Here is a 23,369-nt window from a genome sequence, read left to right as displayed (position 1 = left end):
ACCAACCCCTTGTCACTGCGCTGATCAGCAGCTGGCTGGTTTCAGTGCACTGCTGAAGTGGGACTGGGACATGGGATGAGCAACGTGGGGCAGCCATACAAGAAAAATCCCCATAGGAAGGCACAGTGCATACAGTCCGAAAAAAAAAAAATCACATCTACAACAGGGATTCTGTGAGCAAAACCAGCTGTGCCAAGTAAACAGTTCTGGGCTTATAGTATTATATTTGGCCTAAGTAAGAAAAAGAATGTCACCTATAAATCTATTTGTCATGTAGTCTTACTTTCCATGAGCTCAGATAACACCATACTCAGGGGACAGAAGGCCACAAGAACACCAGGGACTGTGAAGTCTCACAAGCTCTTACAGGTTTCTCTCCTGCTGGAGGATAACCTGTGATGTTATGTCCAGAGGTGATCACAAACACCCAGGACACTGTGGCATTTCCTGCCTGGAAAGGGAGCTCCTGCCTCAAAGAGGTCCCAGAGCAATGGAAATTAGGAAGTGAAGATGCAAAGAGCACAGGGATAGACTCACCTCTACTTTCATTCCTGCCTGGAAGCTGATGCCATCAGGGATGGTGGTCTGGAAGTCAGCAATGGTGTAATATTCCTCTTCCACTTGAGGAGGGACAGGAGGTTTAGGCAGGTTCAAACCACGTGGCTATGAAAATAAAGAAAACCCATCAGCATGTTTCTACAGAAGGTGCAACATAATGTGTGCACAGACCAACAGCCTGCAGAACAACCAGGTAGCCCAAGCACACCAAGGAGATCGGCTCAGCCCACGCAGCATCCTCATCAACACAAAGCAGCAAAATGCTTTCAGGATGATCAGAAAACTGCCCATAGCTATTACTGACAGCAGAATTACTCTCTCCAGAAGGAGAGAGACAGTTTGCTACATTGCACTGGTAAACTAGCCTTGCAGGACAGACCGACCAAAGTTTTACCTAAATACAATTTAGGACTTAAGACAGAAGAAAGACAGCATGCATGCTCAAGCCCCCACTAAAAGCAGAGTCCACCCCAAGCAAAGAGTAGCCAGTGACCAATGTCCCCTTTTCACGTTTCTCTCCAGTTCCCTTTCCCATTACTGCTCTTCTATGTCAGCTGGCAAGTGGGATGTAGGGATAGCTGCACTGGTCCCAAGCAGGGACCGCCTATCCCAGTATTCCCTCCCCAGTGATGACTTTAACAGTAAGCAGATGCTTAAAAAAAAAAAAAAATAAAATAATCAAGAATCAGGCATCATATCTGATACCTCCCCCCTCTTTGGGTCTCCAAGCCCCTGGGAGGGCTCAGAATACACTTACTATAGTGAGATCTCTGCGAGGAGGGGGTCTCTGCCTCATCTTCGGTGACTCTGCGGAGGAAGGATTTCAGATGCTGTTGAGGGTCTAGTTTTTGGTTCCATAAGATTTTCCAGAAGGGGAGTGAAAAACGCAACAGAAAGGCAGTGCCACCTCGAGACCAACCTGCAGAGCTTTCTGCCCCCTTTTTGTGCTGCGCTGCTTGGAAGCGTGCAGGAAAGGCTGCACTGACACCCAGCCACCACCAGTGTCCTCCCAACCCACCACTTACTGCGGCGGATGTCAGCGTTGGGCAGGGGACGGTTGTCAAACCTCCCATCCCTCTGGCCAGCGAGCCCATCCTTCTCTCGGCTGGTGACAACCTGCTGCCGGGAGATGCCATCCAGATCCAAGGCACAGGAATGAGTGGAGGAGCCAGACCCCAGCTTCTGTGAGAACATCTCTCCATTCCCTTTCTTGAGATAGGAGGCAGGAGCCCAGCCTTCTTGGCCCTGGTACCTGTGGTGACAACGGCAGTGTCACTGCATGGAGTCACAGTGCCACCACAAGTCTGCACAACGGAGCAACCCACTGCACTGCAGCAACACAGGGTCACCACACATCCCAGAGTCAGCGCGGCACAAGCAATGACCTGGGCAAAATGAACTTGCTCAGAATCAGGCTCTGCATCCTCTGGGCACCTGGAGAGCCGCAGCAATAACTGACTGCAGCCAGAGGGCTGAGAGCAGCGTGAAGCCTGAGTTCATCTCAGCAATGGAACCAGTTCAGGAATGAAATGCACTGGTGGGGGAAACAAAGGGGAAAACCAGAGGGTTCTGCTGCTAGGACTGATGTACCTGTTCTCTGGATGGAGCACAGCCTGGATCCATTCCCTGCTCTACATCTGCACTTTTTAGGAGAAAAACCAGTCCATGACCTGATTGAAAAACCACATCCTCGGAGCTTTCCTGCTATGCTCAAGGGTCTTGCGCCAGCATCAGAGGCTCTCCTGTTGGCTGAGCTACAGGCACTGTGCTCAGATGGCACAGGCTCCTGAGCTTGTAATTGCCTTTAGAGCTCTCGTGGCAGCTCTCCTGTGCTCAAAAAGTCAATGGACATTTTTCTGGGCCTTTGCTGCTGCCAATACCACAGGTTCAGCATAAGGTTAAGAAAATGGTGGCACATGTTCCCACCCTATTCAAGTCCAGCTGTTTGTGAGATCACAGAGAAGTGAAAATGAGCTTCCAGGAGAAAACAAGTATCAGCTTAGGATGACTGGGAGCGTTTGGCCTCAGCACACCCTGTACACAGCAGACCTGGCCCAGAGAATGGCTCTTCTCCACAGAAACCTCCTAACACAGCCAGAGGATCCAGCCTGGTTCCAGGACACTCGCTGCTTTTCCTGTCAGTAAGACATGATGTAACATTAATGCCCTTCTACCGCTTCCTTTCGAGCTGCTGGGGCATGTGATGCTGTGATGCAGTCCACCTCCTCAGCGCAGGGCACTAGGGGATTTTAAAGGTGTTTAACCACAAGTACGCTTGGCTGAAGCCCTGAATTTCAGTTAACTTTGATACGTAGGGATGGAGAGAAATGAGTTCTGCTCCTCTGTCCTCTCTGATGCCCTACACTTGCCCTTGGATGGTACCATGGGTCTCCGCTTTGCATAGCCTGCATTGTCAGCGAAGTGCAAGAGGCAGGGACAGCACCTGATTTTCCACCAGCCCTCCAGGTTCTTCTGGATCACCACCACCACTGCTCCTTTGTCCAGGTTCATTTCGTCCTGGTCTCTGGCGGTATATGGGTAAATAACTGTGTACTTCTCCTCTGTTGGAAAGAAAATGCAGTTTCACAGATAAATTCTACAGAAAGCTGAACTCTATGGAACAGTGGTTACGTGCTTTCTATGAACAGTAATCCTTGTAACAAAGGTGCAAACACACAAAGATACAAAACCATTTGGAAGAGAAATGTCAGTGTCAAAAGAAACATGGATGCATTTTGAAACACAAGCTTTGTGACTTTCCCCGCTGACAGCCTGAGGAGGCACAGAACACCCCCATTCTTTTCCTTTCATACATTGCTCAAGCTTTCCCTTCCAGTTGCTTTTTGCCTTCACTCTCCCAAATACCTACTGTTCCTGAAAACATACCCCTCCAGGGGCTAGAAAAGACATCCAAACTGGATGGCTGGCCCTTCACCCTTTTACAAATACAGTTCTTCCAGTACTAGCCACCATGTTTGGAAACAAAGCAATTAACACTCTCCTCAACATGGACTACCTACACGAAGCTCCTTTTATCTTGATTTATACAATAGCTCTCCCTCTATCTGCCCTTGTATCCATCCATTTCAGTTCAGATTTCTCTGAAAAAAAAACCTCTGCTATACAGGGAAAGGAATTCCAGAGACCTGAGGAAGCAACCCCAACACAGTTGTGCTCTCAGACACGGCTGCTCTCCAGCTGCTCTATGACAGCAAGTCTACATGAATTTCCCTATTCAGCAGTCATGTTCCTCGAGAGATTACTCAAAACCACGTAATAGGCCTGGACTGTCTGCTGGATGAAACAACAGTGAGCAGGGACACTGATGCTCTGCCCTTCAAGGGGAAGGGTAAATATCCTAACAGCCACGTGGGCAGCTTGTCAGACAAAATGGTTTATCCATCTACTCTTCTCCCTCATTTGGTCCTATAATTTCTGGATTAAATCCAGGAAAGCTTGCAATTCTGTGCTTAAGCAGTGCCACAATAGACTTTTCACAAAATGCCCTTTACACTATCTCCAAAACCCATACCTCTGGACATTCTTATATCCCCGCTACACAGACTTCATGTCTTTGTCCTCTCAGAAGAGCAAAGCTGTAGGAAGACTTCATTCCCCACCCACTTTGTGCAAATGAAAGGGCTCATGCAGGGCCTAAGGCAGCAGTTGCAAGAAATCTGCATAAATGTGTTGGGAGAAAGCAGAAACTCCAGCCTGCATACCCAAAACAAGTCTAAAAATGTTAGAAGGAATAGCTGGCAGAGGAAAGAGAAGTGGACATGAATGGGCCTGACAGAAGGTTGAAGAGCACATACAGCATGTACCGAGCAATGACACAAGCAAAGTTCATCACATGCAAAGCAATCAAACATGCACACAACAAAGCACCAAGCACAAAACAAAGGCAGTCAAATACATCTCTACAAAGTCCACCTTGACCCCATCCACTTGTGTACAAGTCCCCAAGAGTCCGACGGCGGCCAACATGCCTGGGCAGAGACCAGTATCTCCATGGGACTGGGGAGAGCATGTCGGGGAAGCAGGAGGATAAGAGAGGACGTAAGGAGGCAGCACTTCAGGTCTAAGAGCAGACAGGGCTGACACCAGAGAGAGGCAGAGACTGTACCCACTGGGACCCCACCAAGGGCCCCCCCCATTTTGGACCCCCCTCCCACCTCTACCTCCCTAGGCAATGGGCTGAGCAAACTACAGCACTGCTCTGAGCATACAGCGATCAGAAGGAAGGATGTGTTCTCCAGAGGTGTTTTGGATTTACTGTATACAGTTTTATTGTGCAGAAAGGCTGCAACTTCGCGATTCTCACAACATGAGCTCATGCATACTCTTGCTTTCTGCATGAGATTAGAAGACACAGGAATTGCCCTAGGAGCTTGGTTGCTCCTCCAGTGCTCCCTGGGAGTAAAGGAGATGTGATGGCAGGACTGGGTCTTCCCTGCAGGAGGCACCGTCAGCTCCTCTGGGGGAACAGAAAAGGCAGCAGTTACACTGCCAATATCCACCAGCCTCACTCCTGGTACAGCACTGCATAGGTAGGACTGTTAAGGGCACATGTAACTGCAGCACTTGTGGCTTTGTTCTTCCCAGGGCTCTTCTCCTCACTAGGCCAGACAGAACTACACAGTCCTGCAAGCCACTTGGCATACTGGACAGAAGCTGGGACTGTTGTCTCTAGCCACATCTTACCTTCATCAGGCTGCATTGAGAGCTCATCCTGGACACCATCCTGGGCCTCCAGGCAGGTCGCTGGCACCCAGCCTTGCTCCTCTGATGTGCTCACAAACCACCAGCCTAGGAAGAAAAGAGCAGCTGGCTCAGCCAAGGACGTCAACCTAAAGCCACTTCCCTTCCTACCAACCTTGAGTCTGGGGGGCTCTGCCCCCCTGTGCTACCACACGAGAGGCTGAGATCACTCCAAAGCAAAAGAGCCATGTGCTACCTGAAAGGGAGCAGCAAGGGAGAGTTGCAGCGTTACGATATCTACCTGTATGGTTCCCTCCCCACAGCCACAAAAATCAGGACAGACTATGAGAGCTGAATGACTCCAGCCACCTCATTTGCTTTCCTTTTTTTTTTTTTTTCCTTCATGGTTCACTTTCCCTCAGCATGGGTCAGCAAGCCTAGTCTAATTAGCAGAGATGAATACACTGTCTGCAAATCGATAACTGACTCCTGCTGTGCTCTCGCCTTCTTTACATTTGTGGAAACAGCAAATTTTAAAAGCTAAGAGCAAATGCAGGATTCAAACATGAGCTCTCCCAGTGGAAACCTGGCCAGCTCCACAGACGCCATAGCAATCCTGGGCCACCCTGCGTGTCCGATCAAAATAAATTCATGCTCCTCAGTTATGAAAAGCACAAGCTGTTTGTGTCTTCAGAGGGAAAAAATTACAACCAAGCATTATTCTCAGAATACCACCAGTGAGCCATTTAGAAAGACAACTAGATTGTCAGGGAGGGAAGCAGCAGCTACCTGCATGGAAAGGAAAATCAGAGCTGACATTTCATAAATAAATGATTTGCCATACCTGTTCAATTGGCTGTGCTAATAGGTTTCACTTGCTTTAGGGTTGCTTTTATTTTTCTCATTCTCAAAAAGCTGCTGGTTCAATTAATTCTCTCGGGATGAGGTTTCAGGAATTTTAAAATCTATTTTCATAATTTACCTTTAAACTCCCTCAGCAACTTGTATTCACTTCAGGGGATAAATTCCCCTTTTCAATGAACTCCACAAGGTGGACCCATGACATAACAGCTTCCCTCTGCAGAGGGTAAGAGCCTGCTGAAGGTGTAGCAAGCACAGGGCTGAGTGGCTGAGCACTGCACAGCTTTCTTTTGGAGGGGCAGGAACTGAAGCTGCACAGTGGGTCTTCCACAGCCAGTGTCCACACATCTGCAAAACCAGCCCGCCAGCCCTGGGACTGTCTTTTGGCCACAGCACCCATCAGCCACATTTCTCAGCACAAAGAAGCATAAAGTGAGAGTGTAGAAGATGGATGGCACCTAGCGCTCAGCACAGCAGGTAATCAGACCCTTCCTTCAGAGAGAATCCTTAAGTTCTGTCCACACTCATGCAGAAATCCTGCAGACTGAAGCTTCCTTCACATTCTACTTAAGCTGACCATCCAAGGACATCCCTTTGAGGTGCCCTTAGGCTGTTTTGCTTCCCTTCCTATTAAAGACACCAACAGTACAGGATTGCTATTCCTGTCCCTGCTCTGAGGTGCAGAGCAGACCTGCAGCTCTCCGCCAAGCCTGGCTCTCTGTACCTGATTCGTTCTTCTCAATGATATCCACCAACTGGCCCACGCATAAGCTGATCTCGGAGCTCTCCTGCTTCTGGTAGTTGGCCACCACGACATACTGCTCCAGCACCAAGGGATCGACCGAGGCACAGTCAGCTCCTGCACAGGGGGACAAGAACCCAGCCGCGTGCCGAGGTCAGCAGCAGTTCCTGAGAGCACTGCTCCCAAGCAGTGGGATACCCTGGGCACCCCAGCGTGAGAGATGTGAGCCAGAGGCTTGGGCAGAGTGAGGAGGAGAGGGACCAAACCAGCAGCCAGGTGAGACAGGTACAGCCAGGTGAGGCCCTGCACTTGCTCCCACCTTCTGCTCAGAGCCATCCAAGTGAGCCCACCACCACCACAAGACCAGCACATGAACCTGCTCTGACCCAGCCCAGCACACACAGCCTGCACAGAGTTCTGCTGCTCCTGGCTGAACACCTGCACACCCAGGCAGAAGGGCATCTGCAGGGTACAACAGCAGCCCCATCGCTGCCCTTCTCACAGATTGCCAGCAGTTTGCTGTCTTGGCTTTTTGTTCTACTAATGCTGCTCAACTCCTGCAGAAGATTCCAATTTCACGTCCACTGAGAAGAAATGCCCCAGTAGGACCAGACAGACAGGATACACAGAAAGCAGAGTGTGCCCTGCGCCAGCAAGGGGCCTGACATCTGACAGGGGTGGAAGCAGCCAGGGAGCCCTGGCTGGCTGTGCCGAGCTGGCCAGGCTGAAGGTGGCACTGCAGGCTAAGGTGAGGGGCCAGCCAGCACTGCACCAGTGGACCAGGAGGCACCTGCTGGGCACAAGAAGGCCATCATCATTTATACCTTCCAAGCACGTTTTTATTTAGGAGAGTGCTCTGGATATGGATCCATCCCATTTTCTTGGCACCACTTACCAAGGAAGAACAGAGCTTTCAAGTCAAATCGATCTCTGCTTTAGAAATGTGCCCTTAAGTTCATCTTTCTGCATGCAGCAAAACTCCCCCACTCCCACAAGCACACAGATGTTTGCTGTGACACCACATGCAGGGAGATCACAAAGCAACCCAGGGCTCCGCAGACGCTCAGCACTGAATTCAGACCCCTCAGTCCCACCACAGAGGGCATTCCCCTGGGCTCAGCCTTGCACCAAGTCACTTGGTTACTCAGCACAGGCAGCACTTGCCTGTCTGCCCGCAAAAAACTCTGAGGAGCAAAAAGGTGTCAGAAGTACTGACTGTACTCTTCTCCCTGCTGTCCCAAGCCTCCAGCGCAAGACTTTGCCTGGCAGCTTCACAGCCTGCCAGTTGAGGATACTGTTCTATTACCCAATTCTCCCAGGTGCAGTAAAAATTAATTAATATTTGCCAAGTGCTTTGGAAATAGAACAGTATTAATTATTATAGCGCAAGTGACATGAAAGACTCACACACCTGAGCGTAGCTGTTAAGTCACCCTTACTGGGGCTGTAGGGGCCTCCAGCTGTGGAAATCACCGCTGCTCTCTGGCTGCCAGGGCATGGCAGATGCATCAGACAATGAGCTCCGGAGCTCAGGAGGGTGCCAGAAAGCAGTGATACAAAGAGTGGCGTTCCCTTAGGATATAAAGGCGAAACAAATCAGGAAGACATTTCTACGTTACTGCACTACAAGAGGACTCAGTGGCTTCCCCATTATGTAAGAGGTCAGAGATCTTTGCTATCGTGGAACGTATTGCAGGGCACAATCCTGCAATGAGCAGAGCAAGAGGGATGAGTAGAGAAGGACAGGATCTAACAGCAGCACTGGAACCCTCTGCTCCCTCAGGTCACCACCTCTCAAACTGGTTCTGAGTAAGAATGACCACAACCAACATTTAAATGAACAGTGTCTTTTTTCAGGACACTCATTAAAGGAAGAAGAGGCAAATTGTCCAAGCTCTTCTGCTATAAACAGCTCTCTGCAGAGCTGCAGGTGAGCTGACCAAGTACAAAGGATCTGTGACCACTAATGAAAGCTTCCTCCATGCCATAACCCAGAGGTGGGGCACCAAACAAAAATAGGCCCCTGAAGTGAGTGGAGGAAGCCAGGAATTTGGAGACTGTTTTACTAACTCAATTAAAGGTTTGTGCTTATAGTGATCAGAGGATTTACTCAGCCCCTGAGAGCAGAATAACGGCTACAGGAAGAGAGAAATACTCTCCTTTCTGCCTCCCCAGCTGTAATTACAAACAATGCTCCGAGGCTATTTGTAGTTCCAGCAGGCAATTCTGGATCCTCCAATGTACCTATTAAACCAGCAACAGAACTGGTAAACCAAGCTTGGAGGAAGAAGTAGGAGTTAATTTGAGGAGTGCTTTCACCTGGCATAATCATCCTCAACCACAAAAATACAGTCAACAATAAAGCATCCTATTTATGGGCAGACTTAGTCCCTTAAAATAGCAATGGGATAAACGTAACCATCTAAAATAGTGCCAGAAACTCTGGAGTTTTAGAATGGTCCTCCTATGGCTGCTGTAGGATATGAGAGCTGTGCTTATTGTCCCAGATAGAACAAATTTCAGACCAAAAGCCACTGTGGGAACATAGCACAGCAAAAGGGATGCGGCCACACAAGAAGGCATGTGAAATAAGGCTGACAGGGATATGGGAGCTCTTCTAAGGCAGCTCCACCCAAATAAAAACTGCTGAGACAGTCTCAGACTTCTATGCACTGTATTAGTGCCACAATGAACCCATGAATCTCCATCTGTGCTCCTGCAGCATTCAGAAAGGAGTGAAAAGAAATGTTTGAATGAGTCTGGGGACTGATTACTATCAGGCATACCTAAATCAGTGGCCAAATTGGTCTTTAAAGCTCCAGACTGTGGGGAATAAGCAGGAAATAATGCTCACCAACTAACATCAGGTGAGTCCCTGTCTCTGAGCCTTCTCATAACCACCCACATCCCTTGAGTCTCCTGGTCCCATGGAAGGCTATGGGCAGCACTTCAACTCACTGCAACCCAGTGCTTGGCTACAGACCATGTAAAACCTGCCAGGTGATCTGAAGCACTGATCTTCCAAGAAGAGCAACCCCACTTTGAACCCCACTTTGGCAGAGCTGCAGAAATAAGGAATTCCAATTATTTTTGCTTGTTAGCATCTATCAGATGCCCCCTCCACAAGGAAATTATATTAAAAGAGCCCTTTTTTTTTTTTTTGTCTTACTCCTTATTTGCCATCTCAAAGCAGGCCTAGTTTGAGCAACCGATGAACTATCAGGGGCTTTCTAAAGGCAGGAGAGGATTCCAGGTGACAGTAATAGAACCAAATTCTGTTTCTTCTGCCAGAAAACATGGAACAGTGAGAGGAGACTCTGAACGCATCTGGCACAAAGCATCAGCCTGTGGCAGTGTTACTGCACATAAACACCTTTCCCTGATGGTTACTGCACACATGCCACAGCCGAATCATACACCAGTGCCATGGTCAGAGTGCTGCACCCTGTCCTGCCAGGACAGGAATCTAGCTTGGGAATTACCCAAACTCTCCATTCCCTCTCTCTCAGTGGTGCTACGCAAACAGCATCCCAAAGAGCATTTTCTCTTTGCCCTCAGCAACATCACAGTGTCACTTGTCAACCTGCCATGCCTACAGGGCAAGAGGGAGAGCTGCGCATAAGCCCACTTTGCTATGGGCTTATTGGAATGGCAGAACAAAGCTCCATACACTAACAGCAGAAAAACTCCTGCTTCTCCAACAGCCAGTGTCCTTAAAAAAACATAACTTGTTTCTTTGAGAGCAGAATTTAATTTTTTCCTTCCCCTCAGTCCTAGACAGGTCTTCTTTTCTCCTGCTTAATGGAAGTGATCTAAACACACACTGTTCTCACAGGGAAACATAACATCCCGCCCTTACCCAACAGACATTCCCACTGAGCCATCACACCAGAGACACTTCCAAGACAAGGGATTCTATGTCTGTATTTTACCTCCACTCTATCAAAAGAGAGAAGATGGGGAAAAAAAAAGAAAAAAAAAAAAAAGCACAGCCTGTTTTCATCCCACCCACAGCCAGATGCCTCTCTCTGCCTCCACATGGGCTTGCAGTGAAAGGAATAACACAGCTTAAAGCAAAACCTTCAGCACATCTCTGACAAAGCCATGTAAGACACACCAACACAGCAGGAGAAAGCTAGTGTGAAAACTGCAGCCTGTGCTTGCAAAAGAGCTTGTGAGAGCTCTAAAGCAGCCCTCATAAGGCCCAGCTTTGCCAGACATACCTTGCAGCTGTCAGAGTTTGAGAAGATGTTGTCTGAAGGTTTTAACCATGCTGGCAGCCCCATTAGCCAGCCAGATCATCTGGCTATGACTGGCCCAGAAGAACAGAGCAAAACCAGGAGCCACCACTGGAGCAATCAACATCTGTTTGTCATATGCATCCTACAAGTTGTCTCAGTAAGAAGTTGGGACGGCAGCAGTTCTCGAGGTAGGGATCCAACAGAAAAGAAGGACAGTATTCAGTCTCAAGTCTTCCCTGTTCTTTTTCTCTTGCCTTAGAGAGGAACCCACTCATCTTACAAGTGAAATTTGCTTATACAGCTTAAGGCAGCGTCAACTATCAAGCCCAAAAATCTTCCCACAGCTATTTCAGCAGCATCTCCATTCAGCCACGGCTCAGATCTCTTTTTCCAAAGGTCCTGGTGCCACACAGTAACTCCTGCAGCTGTAAGATGCCCTCAGATAACCACTAAAACCAAGGGGCCTTCAGAGATGCCCCCCTGGCCTGAGGAGCGGAGCATCCCAGATTCACCCAGCCACCCAAAGGGTCCCAACCTGGTGCAACCCTGAAGTATAAAGCGCTGCTGTACCAGGAGACTTGCAGCCCCATGGTGGTCACCTCTCAGCTCAAACACTCCTTAGGCCTGAGGGCACTGTAACTCTGCGGTTGCACATACCTGGCTGGAAACAAAGCCCTGTCCTTCTCCTGAGGCTGTGACATGGCACTGTGCCTGCCACACCTCCTCACCACTGCCGCCCTGAGCCCACCAGCCACAACAGAAAGCTACAGGGATGTGACAGCTGATGCAAGGGGCTTGCCCACCACACATAGCAAGTGTCCTGCAGCAAAAGGCAAAGCGAGAGCAAGGCCCAGGGAGCGTGCGGCAGTTACTACCTCTCTGTAGGAAAGAGGTCGTTCTCTGGATAAACCCTGATGGAGGAACAAAATGAGGGGAGACAAGGTGTGAGGGGAGGAGAGACACGAACGTGGGGGTGACTGCAGTGGTGGGTATGACTCAATGAATTAGCAGATAGGTGCCTGCAGCTCTCCCCATCACCCCATCCCTCCATGGGACACCTGCAGGGACAACAAGGAATTTCAGCCTTCACGTCCTCAATGCCATTCCCTCTTTGGAAGCACACCAGGAGGCAGGGATGGGGCATGGAGAGGACTTGGCATGTTAGGGAACCCCATAGGGGTTGGCAGCAGTGCCCATCATGGAGTTAGACCTCTGTGTAGTACTGGGAGGCCCTGTGGGTGGAAGGAGGAGATGGTGAAACTGGAGAGGAGAGGAGTGCTTACCAGATCTCTTCTTTCCAATGGGCTCCCTGAAAAAGAGAAGGAAGAGCATCAACAGTGGGATGGGGACAGCTGGGTTGTTTGCCACAGGAAAACTATGCAGGAGAGCACAGCAGTGCTGGTCCCAGCAGTGCCACTGACCTCCCTCACACCAGCTAACAACCCCACAGGCCAGATAGCAGCCTTGCACCTCTCTCCCTCTCAATGAGTAACTTAATGCTTTTGCTTTCCCCAGAGTGAAGCTTGGCCACTGGTCTGGCTCCTCAGTGACTTACTCTGACAGCCACAACTCCCACCATGTCACCTGGAAAAGACATGCAGACCAGGATGATTTGGCAGCAGTCAGGAGCAAGGGAAACCCAAACCTGCTCAGCATAGTCCACAGGTGTCACAGGAGTAGACACTACTTTGAATACCAAGAGGAAAATACAGAAGTTGCTCCATATCTTGCACCTCTTCCAGGAGAAGGATAGGCAGCAGGGCTGGGGAAGGGGCAAGCATTTGTGCCTCAAAACAGAACAACTCATTAAAGTGGCGTTGAAAGGATGAACACAAAACAGGAGCTATTCATAGGCACAAGGAGGCACTATGGTCAGCAATGGCCATCCTGTTGAGATGGGTTAGAAACCAAAGGTCTCGTGTCCCTTCCATCACCAGAGTGCCAATAAGAAACATGGCTGCTGCACAGCCTCACACCCTGGGCACAACTCACTTCAGGCACAATTAATTCTAGGGCATTTCATGATTAAAAAACAAACAAACCTAAGATAATAGGTGCCGAGACAAACCTCAAACAATTACAGATGACAAACCAAGGCACCAAACCAGGAGAAATCCAAACAAACGCACCAGCACCATCCACAGCTCCAACGGCAATGGTCCATGCTGCTACAAAAGATCTCTCAACGCTTTCACATAATTTCTCACTATTGCCTTGAAATGCTGCACTAGAATGGGGTGATGAGAGCAGCTGAACATGCTGGAGGTGGCAGATGGGCACCACATCCTTGTGCTGATGGGAAGGACCGCTGCTTTTCCCTGACATCTGCTAAGCTTATTGCTGTAACTCATCCTCCTGCTTCCTTTCTGACTGTCTGGGTGAGGGGGCAAGGAAGAAGCTGTAATTTCACTTTGCTGCTGGGTTGTTCCTGGCACAGATACAAAGAGACGCAGCTCTGAACACCAGCCCACCACCTCAGAGGACAGAAGAACTCAGACAGGACAGGAAACACTGACAGACTGCCGGCAGCATCTCCTCCTGCTTTGTTTCTCATGGGCCGAAGAAAGGCATGCAACAATGTGCACATACGGCCTCCTGGAAACAGGTGCTTCCAAGCAGAGAGGGAAAGGCTGCCTGCTGCTGGGAAACTCATCTAGCCCTCACCTGCACCAGCCCATATGAACCAGGCAGCCACAGCACAAGGACAAAGTACCAGCATATAATGATGGCAACATGCCACCAAGCAGCCACACAGAGCTCTCCAAGAGGTAACACCCAGGAGAGTTCTCCAGCTGCTCACCAGGGCTTTCCCATCTCCCTGTCAGGGACACTGAAGACTTGGGTTATTGTGTAACAGTAATCTCACTTAAAACACTGAGCCAAATTGCATTAGGGTGCAGTAGGCTCAGTTCAGCATCCTTCAGGAACGTAATAATCCCTAAGTGCAATCCTTAAAGGAAACTCACTAGCAGAGAACACTTTGGGTCAGTAAATACTTCTATGTCAAAATATTCTCATCACAGTCTTCCACAGCGAGTCAGACAGCATCTCCCTGGAGCCAGCAATAGGAAGGACACGAGGAGCACAAGGCTGCAGGCAGGTTTGAAACCAAAAAAGCAGGCTGTTCTTCAACAATATGTAGGTGTAAGCCATTAATCTCCTACTTCAGGATGTTGTGGATGCTAAAGGTTTTTACAGGCTTCCGAGGTTGTACCTCAGGCATGAAATATTAATTAGAAAACCAGGAAAACTATAACAGTGCCTAGAGAAGAGCTGCTACAAGCTTGCTTGACTTCAAGAAACCGCTGCGATCTGGTGGCTGCTGGATTAGGGAGGCAGCTATATGACACAGATGTGGTTCTGCAGTGAGCATGCAGCAGAGCCTACCTTGCAGTGGGACTCTGTAATGCCATAATGGGATAACAGTAGCAGGGTGACAAAGCCTTTGGCTACAGCAAATGAGAACGAACCCAAATGCAGCAGCCACAGAATGAAGTAGAGAGCTGCTTACCTTTAGGAAGCCTCAGGTAGACAGGGATCTCCAGCAAGAGATACCCTCAGCTCCACTGCCAACCCATAAATGAGGTCTGGGAAGGAGTGGATTCTGGGTCCACCCCTTCTGGTCATTCAGCTGCACTGCATGCACCTGAGCTCCCCTGAGTTGGCCCTGTCTTCCCACCAGGTGCTCAATCGCTGCTTCAAGCTGTGACTTAGCATTTCCACTACACACTCACATGAGGGAGATTGCGTGGAAGGGTCTTGGGACAAAGGCCCTGGCACAGCACGGCACTTGCAGACCTCAGCAGCACCCATGCTGCCCCACAGCTACAGCCAAGTGGCAGAGTGGGAGAGTGACAGCAAAGCATAAACATGAGGATGACAACTCCAGCTGCTGCAATGCCAATCATGCAGCTCACAATCAGCAAGCAAGATGAGATAGGTCTGAAGTCACCGTTCCAAGAAAATATTTCCTGCAGAAAAGTCTATTTCTTGTAAATAATAATAAGCCCTTCTATAGAACAGCACTGCCATCAAAAAAACTCTCAGGAGGCAGCTCAGCTTGTAAGTATTCAGCAAGCATAGAGATGTTAGAAGTCATAGCAAGGTATATGCAAGCAAGACAGGCTGAGAACTGGAGTACAGGGCATTGTTTAAGAGAGCTGATGTTCAGCAAATGCTCCACTGAATGAGGCCCCTGCTCTCAGCTGCAGTGCCAGTACCACTCTTGTGTTTAACTGCTGGAGAGCTGTCTGAGCCAAACCTGTGGGTTCAGAAGGCTGCCCTGTGCCCTGTAAGCATACAAAATCAAGTACTCTGTTCACACAAGGAGCTTGTGATGCAGTAAACCATGTTTATGCATAGTGGCTTCAGCCCCATTGCTATTTCTTTCTGCTGTCACCTGGAAAGGACAGTTCTCAGCCAAGAATGATGGAGACCACTATTTTGGAGCTGAGATCTAGCCTGAGCTCCTGGTGAATCTGCACGTAGGCACCAGCAGCACCGCAAAACAAACAATTCCTTATACAAGCTGTAATTTGTCTGGAGAGCAGGACACGGTTCAAAAGCCACAAGGCAACAAGCATCCTTATCCAAACCAACATCCGTCAATTCAGGGAGCTTGAGTTTATGGGCAAAAGGAATGGCTCCCTTTATGGGACAACCACTGCATCCTACAGCAAGGATTTGAGCTCTTCTTTTTCTGTTAAATCCCTGCTCTCCTGGCCGAGGAGTTCAAGCCCCAACTCAGACACTGTGCGAGTATGATGAGGAAAACTTTTCCTCCTGGGACAACTCCACTACAGGAAAAGGTAAGCAGGTTAAAAGCTCCAGGGAAGCGGGAAGGAAAGAGATTTCTTCGGGGGAGACACTGGTTATGAGTCTGTTCTTCACATTTATGGAAATACGGCCAAGGAACAGATTTGCTCTCTATTGCAGTGCTGGAAATATGCTTGTCTAGCACTGTCTTTGGGTGCATTGGACCTAACACAAATCTTTCACCTGCCAATGGCTGCTGGCACAGTGGCCCTAAGCAGGACCTTTCAATCACTCACATGGAGACAAGCTGGCACAATCAAATCTCACCAGCTCTCACATCTCACCGACTCATTTTGGCTCAGCTCTCCCTTCACTGATTTACTGGGGCTAGTGACTGCCTGGAGTCCTCATCAGTCTGCGTATGGGAAGCAATCCGTTACTAATCCACTGCCACCCCCACTCACTGCCCAGCACCGCAACCTTAGCATTAATAGAATCATGAAGGGCTGCTGAGCTTTTGCTGCAGGCATAACCTAATTAGCAGCACATGCTCTCATCTGGTTGTGCCCCAGCTCCTCACCACACACCTCCTGCAGACCTCCATCCCAGCAGCAGAGCTGCGCTGCCCTTGGAACGCCCCAGGTCCCCCTCTGCAGCCTGGCTGGAAGAGGAATTTGTCCTGACTGTGTTTGCATGGAGCTCTAGGCACACAAGGCAGCTGGACTGATGGGGAAGTATCCACCTCCACTGCCATCTGCTCTAAGGGTCACCAACCCTTAAAAGACCCTCAGTGAGCTGGTGCTGGGACTGCTCCCACACCAACTCTGAGCTAAGCTGTAGCATGCTGGCCAAGGAGCACACAGCGGACTTTCAACACCGCCCTCTCTTTCTAGAGGGACACTAGGACTAGGACACACCTAGCACATAAGGGAAAAGCTGCTTTAGAGAAGGACAAGAGGACTTATTTACGTATTTTGAAGACATTGGTATCTCCTGAAGCCAGTAGTTTTTAAACCACAAATCCACAGTGTGTGCAGAGAGGTGCCTGAGGACAACTTTTAGGCACGACACTGGATAATGAATTTGCTCTACAGGTTCCTATGCTGGAAAAAAACCAACAGCAATTGGGGGTTCATATGCTGAAAGGTTCAGAACAACAACCGTTAGTGTCTTACAAAAGACAGGATGCCCAGCTACCAGAAAGAGAACAGTCTTTACTGCAAGATGCCTCTCACAAGGAGCTCATCTCCACAGCCCTGAGAAGCACATGAGAGCTCCATTGCCATTTCTCCTCACTCGTACAGTACAGACAATTACTGAAGAGTCCCTCAGGATCTTGCTGCACTACTGGGCTCCTGTGGGTGAGCAGCAAGCAGCTGAATGCCTTGGCTCAGCAGTGGTTTTGTGCCCAGCAGCTCAAATGTCCCCAGCCTTATCCCAGCAGCCCTCTGCTGTGGTCAAAAACTGCTTGAAATTGAAAAAGAGTGGTTGAGGGGTGAGAGGCACACATAGCAAATTCCCACCTCAGCAGTCGAACATTCTGCTGCTGGTCAGACCTGCTGAGATCTGCAGCAAGCAGGAATTTGTTGAGTTTTCTCCTTTGAAACTATGGCTTTCATACGGCTTCTATACAACACTGGGGAGAAAAAATCCACAGCCCCACTGATTTCTATCTTTCTTATTCCATAAGACTTCTCTTCTTTCCCCCACTCCCAGAGCCACCTTTTCCCAAATTCAACCAATCCCTCCAGATTACAGTCCCTCTTTACCCTTCTGTGGGCTCACTGAGTTATCTCAGTCCAGAGCTTGCTGGACAGAGCTCCATGTCACGAAAGCCACTGAGCGTCTCTGCCAGCGGAAACACCACAACCTCAGCCCACTCCTGTTTGAAGTGGTCCCTCTGGGCAGGAGGATGCTGGAAAGTTGGCGAGTGTGTGTGGATGGGATGGAGCAAGGGCTTCACCTCCCTCTTCCACCCCTTTAGCGCTGCAGACTCCTGTCTCAGCTCAGCTTTTAGCTATGATCTATTGCCCAATTGGAAGCAGTGGAGGAAAAAAGATGCATTTGACTCTTTCCCTCTCCATTCAGACTCCTTCTCCTTTGTCTCCCTCTGTGCATGCCAGCAACAGCGCAAGAGGCTGTAAAAAACGAGAGATTGAGAAAAGTCACAGCTTTCAGGTCAGTAACCAGTGACTGGATTTTGTTGGTGTTCTCTCAACACCAGCAGACACTGTATAGAAGCTGCACTGCAGGAGAGCACAAGGAAAGCCTTGGATCTGCCCAGGAAAAGCTCCAGTGTTAGGGAAACAGATACTAGAGGAGCCCTGAGACAGATACGTGAGCTGTCCAGCCTCCTCTTTCCAGTGCAAAGATCCAAGGATTAATTCACCTTTTGCAGCTAAACAGAGCTCCATGGACTGCAGGCTACTGCAGCTCTTGAAAGTAGCTTCACATCTCAGCATGATGTGAGTGAGGCAGATCCTCCTCTGCATACCCCGGGAAAAAGGCAGCACCCATCACCAACACCATCTACTGCTCTGTGCTGCAACCTGGGGCAGGCCCTGAGCTGTCAGCCAGGGAAACCAAGGCACAGGGAGGGACAGGGAGCAGAAACACTCCCAGCCACAGTGCCACATCAGCGGCGGCTTGGCTTGGCACAAAGTGTGCTGACCAGTCTTTTTTTCATCCCTCATTCCCACCTTCCAGCCACCCAGCATAAAAGTTGCCTTTTTTGGGGGGGGGGGGGTTTTTGTTTTTGTTTTCTTTTCTCCTCTCGTGGCCTGGCTCCCTTTCAAATTCCCAGAGAAAAGTATTTATCCGCTTTATGAATGATGACATCCGGCCAAACCCCAGACATGCCATCACGTCTGATCCAGCCCAGCCGTCCATCACTGTTCCCATATCGTTATTGGTTCGCTGGCCGCATGCCAGCACACAGGGCTCAGGAAAGGGCTCCCACCAATCTCTCCAGAGGAGAGAGCCAAGGACTTTTATTAATTAGCATTTTGAATTGTAGCTAATAAATACCCCTCTGGCATTCAGGCTGGGATATGAAACACAACAAAGACGTCCTTGAGATGCTGCAACGTTTTGCTGCTGGAGGCAAATGGATGAGAGTTACCTGCTATGTCTTTCTGCATACTGCAAACTCACCTCTGCTCCCAGGAGAGCAGTGGAAGGCAGCACATCCCATCGCTGCATTCTGCAACCCCTCGCTCGCTCATCCAACCAGTGCTCCAGTGGCCAAACACACAGCAATTCTGCAGCACAGGCACCCTACAACCTCCTGTGTGTGCTGGCGTCCCAACCCCAGCCACTTTCAGTAGGTAGCTCCCTCTGCAAAGCCGCTCATCAACTTCTTGCACAGGGCTCAGATTCATGCTCCCTGTACCCTAGAACAGCTCCCGCTTCTGTTAACTCCCATGAAAATCCCCACCCATTGTCCCCGCAAGCTTATGTTGTTCTTGCACCTCTTGCTTGCCCCTGAGCTGCTGTCTTTGTTGACAGACAACTATCAAGGCAGGTTAAGTGCTGAGCAATAACAGGGCAGGATGGATAAGAGGACCAGCTGACAGCATGCAATTAGTTAATGGGCTGCAGGGCCCTCAGACCAATCTCATCAAGTGACTGTGAGCTGCAGAAGGAATGACAACAGGCCAAGAAAGGGGAATCAAAGGAGGAAAACAAGGATGGAGGAAGGGGGGAATTAAAGCACACACACACACAAAAATTCTAAAACCCAGAGAGAAGATAAAATCCGCACAAGCATAACGCTTCCCTAAGGACCCCAAAGACTCAATGTTCCTGCTCAGAGGAGAAAAACAAAATCCCTGTATCTATCTCCACACCCTTCCAATACAGAATGATGTCAAATCAATTTACTGCCTTATCCTTGCACAATTCATCAAGCCTCCTCCATTTCTCAACCTTCAGTAGAGCTACTCACAGTGTCACAAGCAGCATAAAGAGAGAGCTGCATAGCAGGAGATGAAAGCAGCTGCTCAGATTTATGCTGCTTGTGATTAGTAAGAGATGGGTGGCTCCTGGCCAAAGCAGCTCATAGTCACAAGACTTATAACCACACAGAGTTGCGTAAGGCACGCGAGATTCCTTGCAAACATTCTCTGTTTTGCATGGAAAAAGTCAGCAGTGATTACGGATGGAGCTCACAGACATGGCTGGAGGAAAGAGCCCTTGAATGAGGCAGAGGATATTAGTAGTCCCAGCCTAAGCACTGCCATGTGAAATGAGGTTTTTCAGTTTACCGTGTTTCTGAAACCAGCATTCTACACGCAGAAAGCAGCGCTGTGCCTGGCTGTCTCAAGGGGACATCAGCACTTGTTGGTGTCCCAGAGTGGCGCACCCACTGTACTGCTAGGGACAGTACACCAGGCTGAGCGGGTGAGGGTGTTCACCTGAGCTGCACAGCCCCTGTTCCCTCCCCAAAGAAGTATTCAAATCCCACATCTGTGACTCCTGGGAGGATCTCTAAAGAGATGTTGGACTCTTGGATGCTGGCAAGCGGAAGGCAATTTGTGTTTCATCACCACCCTGGTGGCAGCAGCCACCCAACCAACTTACTCTTTGGGGGGAGTCAAGTCGTCAGGTCGGGTCTCAAAGAACTGCAGAACCTCCTCACACTGGGAGATGTAGGGAGGCAGCTGGATCAGAGCCTGTGGTGAAACAGAGACACTGGTGATGTGAAGCACTGCCACCTGAGCATGGAGCCTCGGAGTGCAGGGTCACAGCTCCGTGGAGCACTGTGCTCATGGGAAGGAACAGAGCCACCAGCAATGGTGACTGCAAAAAGGGAAACAGATGTGCAACTGGAGATCTGAAATCATCCCGAAGATGTTTGACCCTCCATGTGCTGTTACAACAAGTCTCACAAAAGGAGTGAGGGCAAACAGAATCTGTATCAGAGACAAAGCCGCATCTGCAAAGCCCTGGGGTTACTGCACAGATCAGATGTGGCTCCATCCTGACCTAATTGCTGGCCCCCAAAAGCCTTCCAGCCATTCGGCATACAGTCACTCACTGCCAGCACAGCAGACGGTCAGACCACTAATCACAGCCCCTCTGCAAATAAGATCATGTGAGAGAAACAGGAGAGAGAAAACCACTCACTCCATGGCTTTTGTGTGCAGAAAACGGCTATTCGAAGAGCAGGATCTGCACGGATGCCATTCCCATGAGGGTGCCACTCCCCAGCACCAAGCATCCTGTGATCAAGACATCTTCCTGTGCCAAAATTCCCCTGATTCTGCAATGTGGAGAAGGCTCCACACCCTCTGATAGCAGGCGACGATCACAGAAAACATCTTATGATGGGAGGACAGAAGACAAGATTCATAGCTCAGTTCATTTTTCAAGACATGAGGATGCAACTGGCCAATGGATCTCTGCAGCTGTGGCCACAAACACAAGATCATGACTCGCATGATCTCTGTCCCACTTCTGGCTTTGCCACCAAAAAGACAGAACTGACAAGGGCCATTAGCACATGACTTTGTGTTGGAATCACAGCAAGTCAATTCTGTTATTTAGTGAAGACAAATACATCTCACTGCATCGGAATCCATTTGCCAGGGCTCTCCAGAGACTTGCTCCCCATTTCTCACCAGGGGACAGCAAGAAAGCAAAATCTTTCCTAAGCAGTTTCCCCTAGGAGCCTATTCACAACAGATTTGCTTAGCCCTCAACTCAGCAGGCCAGAGCAGACTGCATTTTTGCTCTTCGCCAACACGCAATGTGCCCCTGCAACAAACTGAGCAGGGAGAGCACGCTGGGACTGCAGGTCCAGGTTCTGCAGCACAACGTGCCCTGGAGGAGCTGTCTCTGCTCATACTGACCCTATGCTTATCTCTCGGCTCTGCAGCTCTTTGGTTCCACACCCACCTTCGAGCTCAGCAGCAGCTTTATGGTTAATGGCAAGCAACTGGAAGGCCAGATTCGGTGTGCATTTTTTACTTGGCAATGCATTAATGTGAGGAGGAGAGAGCAGCTCTCTAAGTGGGTCATATAACATCAGCCATTATGTTCCAGTTGTTAAGTCAAATGGATTCATTATATTTTATACCATTAATGGCATCATTCTGAAACAGACAGCTGCAGCATCTTTTCACTTAGGACCTTCTCTTCTCAAAAATTAAATTTACTGCTGTGTGTCTGTGTGGAGCTGGTGTATTTCAATGACGCAGATGACAAGGGGCTGGAACCAAGCAGTGATGCGCATCATCAGCATCCTGGTGCCACTCTGTTTGGACCTCACAGGTCCAAGCTCACCTTGCTCCCTATCTCCATCACTCTGCTGTCATCTGCAGTCCTGGCCCTCCGTGATTTTCACTTGTAGTCCCACGGCACAGATGTTCAAGGCCCCTTCACTAATTCACCTTTACCCTTGTACTTGCTCCTGCAGCCACAACAACCTTCTCCTAGGTCTGGCTGAGTCCTCAGACCCACAGTTCCTCTCGTCATGCAAAGTCATCACTACGCCTCCCACTGCTGTGGAACATGACAAGCATTTCACTGTTTCCCCATCTTCTCCCTCAGGCTTTCAACAGTATTCAAAACGGATTTTGGAAGCACCAATCTCACTTCTGGACCATCTCATGTCTGCTCTAAGTGTCAGTGCCCTTCCCTGACATGGTGAGACCTGGTATGATTTACATGAAATAATTTTTTGTGGACTTTATTTTTCCCAGGGAAAACAAAAAAATAAAGAAACAAAAAACAACCCTAATATTATAATCTGCTTTATACCTGAGCACAGTCTTGTATGTGGGTGAAATTGTCTCAGCCTTACTGGAAAAAGATCACAATCAGCTGTCTCTTGCCTCTATATGACCACTGGGTGGGTTTTCTTCACCAAAAAGGTTTGATGGTGAGAGAGAGAGCTCACCCTCCACATTCTCCCAGTAGTGGAACATCATTGTATCAGAAGGACAGGACTGAGCCTGATCAAGGTGGCTTCATCTTTGGTCAATGCTAGAAATCCTCCCTTACCTTGCAGTACTCATCAATAGGTATCAGGCGCTTGACTGCAACATCGCGGATGTGACTCCGGCGGAAGAGGATCTTCCCTGAAATAGGAGATTCAAAAGAAGAGAGCAGGTCAATGCAGTGCTCAGGGGCAGTCTCTTCTGAGTCACTCCATCAGGACATTTTCCTCGTGCATCTCACAAAAAGCACCATACCTACAGCGTGTTCCCTCTTGTGCATTAAATCCCACATTAGAACAAAATATACTTAAAATGGCAAGCACGTTCAAGTAGAGAGAAGAGGAACCAATTACCAGCAAAGCACATGCCCATCTCTCCTCACCAGTGTGGCAATGAAGGAGGATCATGTGCCTGATACCTTACTGCCTGTTGGCAAGCACAGTGTACATAGACAAGTGCACTGACAAACTCCACCAGCCGGAGAGGTGGACATCTCTGCAACAGGGACATCTGCAACAGGGACATCTCTGCAACAGGGACATCTCTGCAACAGGGACATCTGCAACAGGG

General features: G+C 49.3%; 1 protein-coding gene across 3 annotated transcripts in view; it reads right to left on the bottom strand.

Annotated features, from left to right (window-relative positions):
• Positions 1-23,369, bottom strand: part of SH3PXD2B (SH3 and PX domains 2B) — a 65,642-nt gene that overhangs the window by 4,477 nt on the left and 37,796 nt on the right. The window contains exons 4-13 of one of the 3 annotated variants that reach the window (XM_042826122.1): positions 22,864-22,940; positions 20,440-20,531; positions 12,387-12,412; positions 11,979-12,014; positions 6,845-6,979; positions 5,263-5,367; positions 3,002-3,119; positions 1,584-1,810; positions 1,316-1,365; positions 538-663 (exon numbers count right to left, since the gene is read on the bottom strand). In XM_042826122.1, coding sequence (XP_042682056.1) covers positions 538-663; positions 1,316-1,365; positions 1,584-1,810; positions 3,002-3,119; positions 5,263-5,367; positions 6,845-6,979; positions 11,979-12,014; positions 12,387-12,412; positions 20,440-20,531; positions 22,864-22,940 — 992 coding nt within the window. The remainder of the gene's footprint in view (positions 1-537; positions 664-1,315; positions 1,366-1,583; positions 1,811-3,001; positions 3,120-5,262; positions 5,368-6,844; positions 6,980-11,978; positions 12,015-12,386; positions 12,413-20,439; positions 20,532-22,863; positions 22,941-23,369) is intronic. The other 2 variants (XM_042826123.1, XM_042826124.1) reach the window with 2 other exon arrangements.

Source organism: Centrocercus urophasianus, unplaced genomic scaffold (assembly GCF_019232065.1).
Source record: "Centrocercus urophasianus isolate 14NV4802_14NV808 unplaced genomic scaffold, USGS_Curo_1.0 seq_26, whole genome shotgun sequence".
Lineage (NCBI taxonomy): Eukaryota > Metazoa > Chordata > Aves > Galliformes > Phasianidae > Centrocercus > Centrocercus urophasianus.
This window is presented reverse-complemented; position numbering and strand designations above follow the sequence as displayed.